We start from the raw sequence: 13,505 nt of genomic DNA, 5'->3' as shown, positions 1-13,505 counted from the left end.
ACCACTAGGTAAAAGTCCCTCTCCCCCCAAAAAAAATTAAAACAGCATTGAAAGGGTTTTGTAGATATCTCAAGTAATGGAGCGCATGCCAAGCATACTGAGTTCCCTGAGTTTGGTACCAGGCACAGAATGGCTCCTCCAAGCATCAATAGGCGTGGTTATGGGGCCCCCAGAATCAATGGACTTAGCCCCTATAAGAAGACAACAAAACATTGTAATATACAAGTTGTTTCATGGTAACTTGCAAGATTAATAATCTTCCCTTACATACATTAAAATTACAAACATATTAAAAAGATAATTTACATTAAAAAGATTAAATATAAAAAGTATTTTTAATCTTACCTCCTCACAGCATCGCCTGCTTACAATAGCCCTATAGTCAATTCTATCCCAGAGTTGGTCCCTTAACTTTAAGAAATTAGGAAATAATTTTCTCCAGTTTTTCCCTAAAGCCCATGGAAAAATTTCATATTTGGATTCTTCTTCATCTTCTTCAACAGTATTAGCCAGATACCTAATAAAGAAGACCAACAATTCAAAAATGAAATAGAGACAGGCAGTTCATTAAATAAATAAAGTCCCTTAATAAACACTAAAAGGTGCTTAAGTCTAGCCAAAATTAAAGAAATGTAGAAAAAATTTGATATACAATGATGTTTACCTTGTTTTGGATATTTTCGCATACATATACATCTTGAAATATGTTTTGGGATCCAGTTACTTGATAACAGTCTTACAATTTCAGATCTAGTGTGTTAAATAAATCTTAGAGCAATGTTCAACTTGGGACTGTGTGTACAATGACAAATACACTGAGTAGGATTAGAGGATTAAATATCAAAGAACAGATTGTGTACCGAATACAAAGCACTAGCAACTCTCCAAAATGAAACACAAGGTTCAAAATGAACAAAAGTAATGAATTGAACACCAGTGAAATGTAAGAGAATGTCAAGCAGCCTAATGAAAATGAAATTATGGTCCCTAAAAGGTGGCATGTAGATTAAAAAAAAATTGAAGAAATAGTGGCTGAAAAATTTGAAATGTGATGAAAACTATAAATTGACAATAAACTGAATAAAACCCAAAGCACAAAACATGAAGAGAGTCACACTGAGGCATTTAATAAATGACTCAAAATTAGTGACAAAAATCTTAAACAGGGAGGATCTGGAGCAATGGCACAGTGGGTAGGGCATTTGCCTTGCACGAGGCTGACCCGGATTGGATACCCAGCATCCCATAGGGTCCCCCCCAGCACTGCCAGGAGTAATTCCTGAGTGCATGAGCCAAGAGTAATCCCTGTGCATCGATGGGTGTGACCTAAAAAGAAAAAAAATCTTCAACAGGGAGGGGCAGAAAGACACATACAACACAGGAATAAAAATAAGGATAGAGTAGATTTCCCACTAGAATCAATGCAAGTACTATTGATGACTTTTCCAAAGGTAATTTAAAGTTGAAAAAACTATAAAACACCTAAGGGGATAAGACACAATAAGCAGAAACAGAATCTAACCTCTGGAGATAACTGAAATGAACAAACTCCAAAGGAAAAATAAGTCTTAAAGGTAGTCAGAAAATCAGGCAAATTATTCCAAATGGAAGTAGGAGACACAATTATGAATCACAGTAGATATAAAAGTGTGAGGATATAAGCACTGTTAGGTGTAGTCTTGGTTACCCCCATAAAAAATGTAGACATACAGGACCAGGAAGTCACTCAGTGGTAAAGAACTTGTCTTTTATACATGAACTGCTGAGTTAAATCCCAGGCACAAGAAAATAGGTGTGCTATGACAATAACAACTGGGAATGATCACGCTGGACAAGATCTGAGGGCTAAAAGTAGGTAAGAGATAATCTTGATAACCTTTCAGTATCAATATTGCAAACTACAATGCCCAAATGTGGGGGGAAGGGAGAGAGGGGGGGGGAAGAGAAGAGAGGGAGAGGGAGAGAGAGAGAGAGAGGAAGAGAGCGCGAGAGAGAACCTCGGGACACTGGTACTAGGAAATATATACTGGTGGAAGGATGGGTGTTTGTAATGCTCTAAAATAATAAAAACAAAAAGGATAGGTGTATAAAAATTATAATCTAAGTTTTTTATAATTATAGAATGAATTATAAAATAAAGAGAATATAAGTTAGGAAAGAAATATCTATGAAATCTTGGTTCACATATAAATTTATTTCTAGACACAATATTAATTATACTGAGTGAGGCTAATGTCATGAGCTAGAAGGAATAATTACTTTTATTTGTAAACTCTTATACATATACTTTAATGTAGTTTTAAACCATGTGCATATTTATATTTACTATATTAATTTAGGATAGAGAATGAGCCATCATTTTATTCCCTGATAATAACTGCACACATTTTAATATTACTTTATAATAAAGTACCATACTGTTAAATTCATCCAGTTATGTAATGAATCAAATAATGTTCTCTATCAAATTATGTAATTTCTTACTTTAGTGTCCCTGACAGTTTTTGTAAACGTTACATAGAGATGTTGACACTTTCAGTGCTTCTGAACTAAGTAAACTATGGCAAATCTATAATGCACCATGGTATTATGATTAAATCACAATTCTACTCTAAATGACCTTTTGAATTTTATGTAATGGAATAACCGTGCTGTGATTGTATAGGGGTTAGTACTCTGTGTTGTGGAATACCTGTATTGTATACACCTGAATTGTCTTCTAATTTAAAGTAGCTAAGAGTTTTCTGGAACAGAGTCCATTTCTCTTGTATAATAGTTAACCATGTTAATTGTGTTTATTCATATAAAAAATCCTCTATAAGTCACTTAGGATGCTTTGAAATTTCCTTGCTTTTAAGAGGCCAAAGTAAAAGAGAGAATTAAATAGGAAACAAAGAACTATAAATAAAATGTTGAAGAATGATAAAACAAAAAGAAAAATAATTTGAGTTAGAACTATGGTTAACAAATATTTAATGGGAATTGGGTCAGGTTATACAAAAGAATGTTTAGATATAAAATAGAAATTATAACTAATGTAATATCAAGTGCTAGAAATAAAATCCAGGTCCTCCTACATGCAAGGCATGTTGAGTTAAATTTCTGGCCATCTTATATTTAATACAGCATGCATGCAATGCAACTGTACTAGGTAGGGTCAAATGACACCATAATTTACTGGCAATAACTTTACAAGAAAGTAAAACAATACCCAGTATTGCATGGTTTCCCCAAAGACTGCCAGAGAGTGACTCCAAGCAGCAAGCTGAGAATATTCCCTTAGCATAGCCAAAAATAATACAAAACCCTCCCCTGGCTAAAAGAAATATAAAAAATACAATTTCAAATTCTGGCTATTGTGAATAGTGCTGTGGTGAACACAGAAGTGCAGAGAGCATTTCTGATGTGTTTTTGGGCACCAAGGATATATTCCTAAAAGTGGTTTTGCTGGGTTGTATGGAAGCTCAATTTCTGGCTTTTTGAGGAATACCCATATTGTTTTACAAAAAAGCTGGACTAGTCAGCATTCCCACCAGCAATGAAGAAGAGTCCCTTTCTCCCAGCATCCACCCAGTGTCAACCACCTGGCATCCATGCCAATGTCAAAAACAAAGCACTATTCACAATAGGCAGAATCTGGAAACAACCCAAGTGCCTGAGAACAGATGACTGGTTAGAGAAACTATGGTACATCTATGCAATGGAATACTATGCAGCTGTGAGAAAAAGTGAAGTTATGAAATTTGCTTATAAATGAATGGACATTGAGAGAATCATGCTGAGTGAAATAAATCAGAAGGGACAGAATGATTGGACTCATTTGTGGGATATTAAAAAAATAATATGAGACTAATACCCAACAACAGTAGAAACAAGTCAGGAGGATTTGTCCATGACTGGAAGCCTGCTCAAGTGCTGGGGGAGAAGACAGTTGGGATAGAGAAGGGACCATTGTGACAAAGATAGCTAGAAATGATCACTCTGGATACAACAAACATGATAACCTCTCAGTATCTGTATTGCAAACCATAACGCCCAAAAGGGAGAGGAGGGAGGGAGGTAAGAAAGTGGGTGGGAAAGAGAGAGAGGGGGGCAGGGAGGGAGGGAGGGAGGGAGAGAAGATGCCTGCCATAGAGAGAGCCAGGGGGAGAGTGGTGGGAGGAAACCTGGGACATTGGTGGGGAAAATGTACATTGGTGGAGGTATGGATATTGGAACACTATATGACTGAAGCCCAACCATGAACAGTTTTGTAACTCTATCTGATGATTCAATAAAAAATTTTAAGAATCAAACAACCCAACTACTTCAAGCAGCTAATATGATTTATATATTTTTTGGCATGTGGGGCCATGACTGTCAGTGTTCAAGGGTCACTCCTGGCAGTGCTTGGGGATGTATGTGATACTGGAGATAGACCAAGTCTTGGCCACATGCAAAGCAAACATCTTATTCCTTGAACATTATGTCCAGATACTAGGTAGTAAAGGTTTTGTGAATGATTATTCTTTTGGTTTCAAAAACATTTAAACATTTTTTGCTTTTAGGGCAACTCCTGGTGGTGCTCAGGGGATATAGCACCCTGAGCTTAGCATGCAAGGTTAGCATGTAGGTGCCTAGGAGACCTTAACGTGTCAGGAAACAAATCCAGGTCTTGTGAATGCAAATCATGTGCTGCAGCCCACTGATATACCTCTTTGGTTCCTGAGATGAAAATTCTTTTTTTTTGTTTTGCTTTGTTTTTTGGGTCACACCTGGCGATGCACAGGGGTTACTCCTGGCTCTTCACTCAGGAATTACCCCTGGCGGTGCTCAGGGGACCATATATGGGATGCTGGGATTAGAACCCGGGTCGGCCCCATGCAAGGCAAATGCCCTACCTGCTGTGCTATCGCTCCAGCCCCCGAAATGAAAATTCTTAAATGACATGGCTTCTAGCTAAGCCTGGATCAACAGATTGTAAAGCCATGTCATTAAAACCATGTAATAGATAATAAATCTAATATAAATATTAAAACGGAGGACATGGAAAAGAAACTATGTTCCTTGGGTGGAGTTCAATGTGTTAAGTAAAACATACCATTTAAAATGTGGGAGCCCTCCCATTTGACCCAGCAATACCACTGCTGCGAATATATCCCAGAGAGGCAAAAAAGTATAATCGAAATGGCATCTGCACATGTATGTTCATCGCAGCACTGTTTACAATAGCCAGAATCTGGAAAAAACCCGAATGCCCTAGAACGGATGACTGGTTGAGGAAACTTTGGTACATCTATACAATGGAATACTATGCAGCTGTTAGAAAAAAGGAGGTCACAAATTTTTTATTTAAGTGGATCGGCATGAAAAGTTTCATGCTAAGTGAAATGAGTCAGAAAGAGAGATACAGACATAGAAAGATTGCACTCATCTATGGCATATAGAATAACAGAGTGGGAGACTAACACCCAAGAATTGTAGAAACAACTACCAGGAGGTTGACTCCATGGCTTGGAGGCTGGCCTCACATTCTGGGGAAAGGGCGACTCAGAGAAATGATCACCAACTATAATGTAGTCGAAGGCCATGTGGGGGAAGGGAGTTGCGGGCTGAATGAGGGCTAGAGACTGAGCACAGTGGCCACTCAACACCTTTATTGCAAACCACAACAGCTAATTAGAGAGAGAGAACAGAAGGGAATGCCCTGCCACAGTGACAGGGTGGGGTGGGGGGGAGATGGGATTGGGGAGGGTGGGAGGGACACTGGGTTTACGGGTGGTGGAGAATGGGCACTGGTGAAGGGATGGGTTCCCAAACTTTGTATGAGGGAAGTATAAGCACAAAAGTGTATAAATCTGTAACTGTACCCTCATGGTGATTCATTAATTAAAAATAAATAAATTTATTATAAAAAAAATAAAATGTGGGAGCCCAGGCTCTCCGCTGAGATGTGACCCGAGCAGCCGCACATGTGCAGCCCCTCCGTTGCTGAACGCCATGATCCCGGAGGCCATCTACTTTTGGCACCAGCAGCTTCTTGCAGAAATGCCTCTAGACTGTGAACTAAGCTAGGGCCCCATGCCGCCCCAGGAGGAGAAAGGTTTTTCTGTCTCGGCTTTTCCTTTCCCTGGTGGCTGTGTGGCGACCGCCATCTTATAAGGCCCACTAAAGAGAGGCACGACTTTGCAGTGATGGGATGCTCGGGGGATCTCGGGATGGGGGGGCTGTTACTGGTGCTGCTCTCTGCCGAGATGTGACCTAAGCGGCTGCACATGTGCGGCCCCTCCATTGCTGAATGCCCATGATCCTGGAGGCCATTAAACATTGGTACGAGCTTGCATTGGTGCAATTTCCGGCAGAAATTTCTCTGGATTTGGTTACTAAAATACAGAAATCCAAAACTGCGTGGCCACTATCAACAAATGAAGACCGATATTTTGGGAAAAATTTCAAATAATAATAGTGAGTTTTCTGTTGAAATATTGAATGTAATCAAAGTAAAGAGAAAGTAAAGTGAAAATCATCAGCCACACAGGCGGGGTGGGGGTGGGGGTGGGATGAGAGGTATACTGGGGTTCCTGGTGGTGGAACATGTGCACTGGTAAAGGGATGGGTGTTTGATCAATGTATGACTGAGACTTAAGCCTGACAGCATTGTAACTTTTCACATGGTGATTCAATAAAAAATAAAAAAAATTTTAAAGAATGTGGGAGCCCAAAACCACACAGCAGAAAATCCATCTGCACTTCTATGTTCATTGCAGCACTATTCTAATAGCCAGAACCTGGAAACAACTTGAGTGCCCCAGAACAGATAACTGGATAAAAAAAATTGTGGTACATCTACACAATGGAATACTACACAACTGTTAGGAAAAATGAAGACATGAAATTTGCTTATAAATGGATGGACATGGAGAGTATTATGCTGAGTGAAATGAGTCAGAAGGAGAGGGACAGATATAGAATGACTGCACTCATTTGTGGAGTAAAAAAAATTAGTATGACACTAATAGCCAAGACCAGGAAAAACAGGGGCCAGAAAGACTTGTCACAAATGTGTGGACAAAGGGTAGTTACAATAGAGAAAGGACCAGTATGAAAATAATAGTTAGAAATAATCACTCTGAACAAGAACTGAGTGTTGAATGTAGGTAAAGGGATATACATGGTAACATTTCAGTGTCTACAGACATAATACTGCAAACCATAATACTCAAAACTGGGGAGAGAGGGAGGGAGGGAAAGAGGGAGTGAGGGAAAGAGGGAGAGAGAGGGGGCAGGAGGGGGAGAGAGAGAGAGAGAGAGGGAGAGAGAGAGTGCCTGCAATAGAGGCAGGTGATGGGGAGGGGAAATTGGGGACATAAGTGGTGGGAAATGTACACTGGTGAAGGAATGGGTGTTGGCACATTATATGACTGACGCCTAATCATGAACAGCTCTGTAACTGTGTATCTCACTGTGATTCAATAAAAATGAAAGTATCAGAAATGTATAACTCTTAAGTGATAAACATAAATCTACATGAGTATATCGAGCATTTCCCACAAGATGCTCAATGTAAAAGCAAATGATAATGATTCTTTTAATGTATTAGTGGGAAATTTAAAATAAAAAAAGATAAAATTCAGAATAAGAGAATATCCAGGCTTTTAAAATATCTAAGTTCAACAGAGGGAAATTTTGGGATATTTACATGATTCATATGAAACACTCTGGATAATGTAAAATGCAAACTCCAGTAAACAGAAAGTCTTAAGCATATAACAAGATCAGTAAAAATACCTTATAAAATATAAAGTATAGCTTTTACACAATATAGTCTGTGTATGATATTTAAACATTTAGTACTGTTTTAGAGTAGCATGTATATATTAAATAACTACCACAGACATCACTAAATCACTTAAGTATACTTACAAGGCAATAAAGAAATTTATCCTGGTATGCTCATTTATAGTAAATTTAGCTCTCTTGAAATAAACAAAAGTCATAGCCAAAAGATACTATAGGAAAAAAAGTTAAAGTTAATATTAATGTTTTGTTTTCATAAGTTTTTTAAAAATAATGAGCCAAAACAACAAAGCATTATTTAATCCTTATTAAATAATTATCTATTTGAGCACTTATTTTTTTCCTGTGATTCATATGGCCAGAATTTTTAAAAGGTGATTACGATTACAACTAGAATGAACTCAAATTTTATTGCTAATATCTTTAAACTAGAAATCTGATTAATTCACACTTTTAAGTTTGAATTAAGTTGTTTATGTTCAAACTTTTCCAAAACTAAATTCCCATAACTGAAAAGAAGTCTTTTTTTCTCTAATTGAATCACTATGAATTACAAAGTTATTCATGGTGAAAAATGTCTTATTTTAAGTTCATATTAAAGTACAAGTAAAAGGAAAGTTTGTATTAGTTGGAATTAAGCCTAAAACTATTCCACTTATTTGCTGTTCTATTTGTTGATACATATTTTAAATGTGATTGAAGTCTTGTTGAATGTTTATATGTAACTACTTTGTCAAAGATGTCATTTACAAATTTGAAAATGCAATTAACCATCTAAATCTGAAGAGTACTATAAATATTAAGTTTTGGTATGTAAAAGGTACCATCAAATGTTCTTATAGGAAACAATATTTTCTAAAAAATATAACAAATGAATTTAACTCTACAAGGTTTGGATTTGTTTTACCTATATTACTTATAAAATATTAAATATGTAAAAAATTGACTGAGTAAAATGAATATTAGAATATTCTTTTGCAACAAAATGACAAGGGAATAGTTATGAGAAAAACAGTAAATCTATATTCTTGTTTTCAATCAAACACATATGAATTTATATAATATTCTACAATTCCTTAAGTATAAAATGAATCTACAGCACATGTATATTAAATTAATGCTAATTAAACATTTAAAACAAGAGAGAGAAGAGAGGAAAAGTGTCTGCCATGTGTGTGGGGGGGGCAAGGTGGAGGGAAACTGATATTGGTGGTGGGATATATACACTGGTGAAGGGATGGGTGCTGGAACATTATATGACTGAAACCCAATGATGAACAACTTTGTAATTGTGTATCTCACTGTGATTCAATTAAAAAAAATTTTTTTTAATTTAAAACTAAGATTGAGCAATGCAGATTTATTCTTTTCATAGGTTTAGTTAATAGAGAAAATTCTTATAAGGTTTCATTAAATTTCTGATGGGATAGTAATATCATCATGAGGGCTTAATGATATGTTACCAAATTTACCTTGTCTGCAATTTTACAGCAGCAGTCCATCCACAGGAAATCTTGAATTAAATCATCATCTACAACAAAAGATAAATATAGCTAGTCTTTTAATAACAGAATGTTTCCCTTTGAAGTATGTATTTCAATATAATAAGGTTATAAGTGGCAAATAAATGACATCATTGTATCACTGTCATCCCGTTGTTCATTGATTTGCTCGAGCGGGTGCCAGTAACATCTCCATTCATCCCTGTCACATACTAGTGTAGCCCGATGGCCTATTGGGGGCTCTTTCAGGATCAGGAGAATGAGGACTGTCGTTGTTACTGTTTTTGGCATCGAGTACGTCATGGGTAGCTTGCAACCATGCGGGCCGGACACTCTCGGTAGCTTGCTGGGCTCTCTGAGAGGGACGCAGGCTTTTGGGGCGGCCTCTAATCTCCCTTACAGGTGTTCCCAGTCTACCGAATGTAAGCTTTTGGTCAACTCGCATGTTGTAACGATCTGCACACTGACAAACATGCACCTGTTTGCGTCTCTGGGCAGCACCTGGGACATCTGTGGCCTCAGGCTGATCAGCATATCAAAAATAGTAGGAAGAATCTGTGTTAGTGGGGATGTTGTGTAAAAAGAACTCTTAACCAGTGCTGATAGGAATGTTGTCTCGTATAACCTCTGTGTAAAACAGTATGGAGCGGTCTCAGGAAAATTGGTGAAGTTAAGCGCTGGGAACCATAATATTGCAAAACAATGTTCAATTTTTTAAATAGAAGACAAGCATCATTTTCACTGATTACAATATTTCTGACAGTGGCAGAAATTTCTGTTACTTTATAATGGACTTCCATAAGAAATACTTTATAGCATGTTCCTAGGTGCACATTGCATATGTTTTTGTTATACTCAAACCAGAGGTGCAGTAAGGAATACATAGATTTGTATAATTCAGGAGGTCGGTGATAGGAATCACTGGGTCCTGGAGACACAGCAATTCACTGAAATCACACAAACGTCTCAGGAAAATATGTTGCTGTTTAGTAAGGGGATGCCTGTTTAAGGCCTCAGACCCAGGCTTACTGTGAGTGAATTACAGTTCTTGAGTGTGGGAACTGTTATATATTAATATTAAAATAAATGACATATAAAGCCAATAAAATGTTTGCACAATTATGTCTAAAATGTAATTTTCATCTCTTTGATATTTTTAATCACATACAAAATATTACTGCTCTAACTCAGCTTCCCATCTGATTTGTTATAAACTATAGCTTATATTGGAGAAATGGCAGAAGTGTAAGCTTTATTGAAAGTTTAAAAAGCTCAGAAATATACTTTTTATAACTATAGGTCAGTTTGTCAACACTCTCTCCAAATTCAATCTTCTTACATAAATAATATCAATAAAAAATAAAATAGCAAATGAATGGTAACAATCCTTTTCTTTTTGCCACACCCAGTGATGCTCAGGAATTGCTCCCTGCAGTGCTTGGGGGACAATATGGGATGCTGGGGATTGAACCTGGGTAATCCACATGCAAGGCAAATGTACCCACTGTACTATCTCTTGAATGATAATTTAGTTTTTAAGAAATAATGACCTAATAGAAACTGTTTTCTTTTTTTTTTTTTTTTTGCTTTTTGGGTCACACCTGGCAATGCACAGGGGTTACTCCTGGCTCTGCACTCAGGAATTACCCCTGGCCGTGCTCAGGGGATCATATGGGATGCTGGGATTTGAACCCGGGTCAGCCGCGTGCAAGGCAAACGCCCTACCCGCTGTGCTATCTCTCCAGCCCCTGTTTTCTTAATATATATATATATGTGTGTGTGTGTGTGTGTGTGTGTATTCACTGTATCACTGTCATCCCGTTGCTCATCAATTTGCTTGAGTGAGCACCAGTAACGTCTCCATTGTGAGACTTGTTACTGTTTTCTGGCATATATATTCAATATATATAAATATATATTCATATATAAATATATATAAATAAATATATATATTTTGTTTTAACTCCAAGGCAGTTTTAGATTTGAGTCTTTTTGGATCTTTATTGTTGTGGGGGCCCCTCTCAAGGGTGAGAGGGGCCAGGCCGTGCTGAGGACAAATATATACTTCCCTGCTTTCTGAATAATTGATTTTTTTCTTTTTGGTCAGTTGTTTTCATTTTTTTATTCTTCTTCCCTCAAACTTCCCTGTTCAATTATGAAATATTCAAATACATATGAAAATAAAAGGTTTTTTAAAGATGACTCATAATTCATTAGTATTTATGTTATAGTTTAACAATTTTGGAAAAAGTCTCAAAAACGTTTTTGACACAAAGATAAAAATACTGTAAAAATAACACAGTAGGTCAAAAGCATAAGTACTATGTGATCTTATAATCTCTTTAATTTGATATACTAGAAATATCAGTGATACAGAAATACATATGTTAAGTAATATTTTTGAGATTGTTTTCCCCTAATTTCATTTTAATTTTTCAATGATCTAAAATGGTAGAGGTGGGGCTGCAGTGATAGCACATCAGGTAAGGGGTAGGGCGTTCGCCTTGCATGTAGCCGACATGGGTTTGATTCCCAGCATCCCATATGGTCCCCTGAGAACCACCAGGAGTAATTCCTGAGTGCACGAGCCAGGAGTAACCCTTGAGCATTGCAGGGTGTGACCCAAAAAGGCAAGAAAAAAAGAAAAGATTGATTTTTTTTTTTTTTTTGCTTTTTGGGTCACACCTGGCGATGCACAGGGGTTACTCCTGGCTCTGCACTCAGGAATCACCCCTGGCCGTGCTCAGGGGACCATATGGGATGCTGGGATTCGAACCCGGGTCGGCCACGTGCAAGGCAAACGCCCTACCCGCTGTGCTATCGCTCCAGCCCCAAGAAAAAAAGAAAAGATTGAGGCAGGCATGAATAGTTAAAGTTCTTGGGAGGGCTTGAGAGATAATGCAACAGGCTAAGTACATGCTTTGTGTATAGGAAGCCTGGATTTGATCCTTGGCACCACATGACTTCCCACGCCTGTGAGAAGCAACCCCTGGCACTGAGCTGGGAGTTGCTCCCGAGAATTTCTAGGTATGGCTCAGGAAAAGAAGTTTGTGGGTCAAGGTGTGGAACGTAGCTCAGAAGTACAGTGCATGCTATGTGTGTATATGACCCTCAGTTCAATCTCCAGCACCTTAATTCCCTGCCAAAGGACCCCCTCCACCACCATAAAAGTCTGTGGGCAATTTATTCTGCTCTAAGTAAAACTTGTATTGGCAGCATTCTAACTGTTGAATTATATATTTTTATCTTCTTATTTTGACTTTCCTTAAAGATCTTAATCAATTTACCCTTAAAAAGAGATTTCTGTCCTCTTAACAGGGCAAAGACTTGACTCTTTTCCCAAATCTCTCCTCCTAGTCAATCACATATGCCTTCCTTTATGAACAAATATCCTATTTCCTGACTCTACCAGAATCAATCTTCTTGACTTAATTCATTCCCACAGGTATTTACAAGACCCATCTACTGTACTCCTTATCTTGCTATTCTACATATATTTTTAAAAATCCCTTTTCTTGGCCAATAGAGTACTATAATTTTTTAAAGAAATTAATTGATAAAGTAGCATTTCTTATTTGAAAAAATTGAAGCGCAATTTCATTATATGAAACATGAGCATGATAATAAAACAGTTAATTTTAGCAGTAATTCCTTGATATAATAATACTGAAAATTCTTCATGTGATTAACTTTCCCATTTGCTCAGTTTTAGTACCAGAAATCCTGGGAACTCCTTAACGTCCAATCCAATTGGGAAGGGTGGTTCACCAGAGACTGCAGTATTTTACTTTATTTTTTTTTGCAGTATTTTACTTTAGAACAAACAAAACTATGTTATAAACCAACTTGAACTGCCCAAAATTTAATTTTGACACTTGGATTTTGATAGTCTAGAGGCTAGATAAGAATAAATTTTTAATCCAAAGGCAACCCAAACAAACAGAGCCCAACTTTCAAACTACTTTACAATTACTACTATTGTATTTTAAACCTACCAAATAATTTAAAGAAAGCAGTCATTTCCTGACGCTGTATAACTAGACAGGGTCCTTTGGGACGTTTAGACTTGTTATTATGTGCATTTTTTTCAGATGCTGGCCAACTATCTTTAAAAATAGGACGCTTCAAATTAATGGGCTTTTTAGGCTGATGTGATCTATTTGACCCTGATTTTACATGAACAGTAACAGTAGGTGGTGTCTCACAACACAGCTGATTATGCCTCAT

At 37.2% G+C, this 13,505-nt stretch overlaps 1 protein-coding gene across 1 annotated transcript in view; it reads right to left on the bottom strand.

The window, feature by feature from the left end:
- SPDYA (speedy/RINGO cell cycle regulator family member A) overlaps positions 1-13,505 on the bottom strand; it is a 23,281-nt gene extending 9,776 nt beyond the window's left edge. Inside the window, exons 1-4 of the mRNA XM_055123302.1 lie at positions 13,274-13,505; positions 9,249-9,307; positions 7,903-7,988; positions 346-517 (exon numbers count right to left, since the gene is read on the bottom strand). Coding sequence (XP_054979277.1) covers positions 346-517; positions 7,903-7,988; positions 9,249-9,307; positions 13,274-13,505 — 549 coding nt within the window. The remainder of the gene's footprint in view (positions 1-345; positions 518-7,902; positions 7,989-9,248; positions 9,308-13,273) is intronic.

This window comes from Sorex araneus, chromosome X (genome assembly GCF_027595985.1).
Source record: "Sorex araneus isolate mSorAra2 chromosome X, mSorAra2.pri, whole genome shotgun sequence".
Classification (NCBI taxonomy): domain Eukaryota; kingdom Metazoa; phylum Chordata; class Mammalia; order Eulipotyphla; family Soricidae; genus Sorex; species Sorex araneus.
Note: the sequence above shows the minus strand (reverse complement) of the source record. Positions and strands in the feature narration are given on the sequence as shown.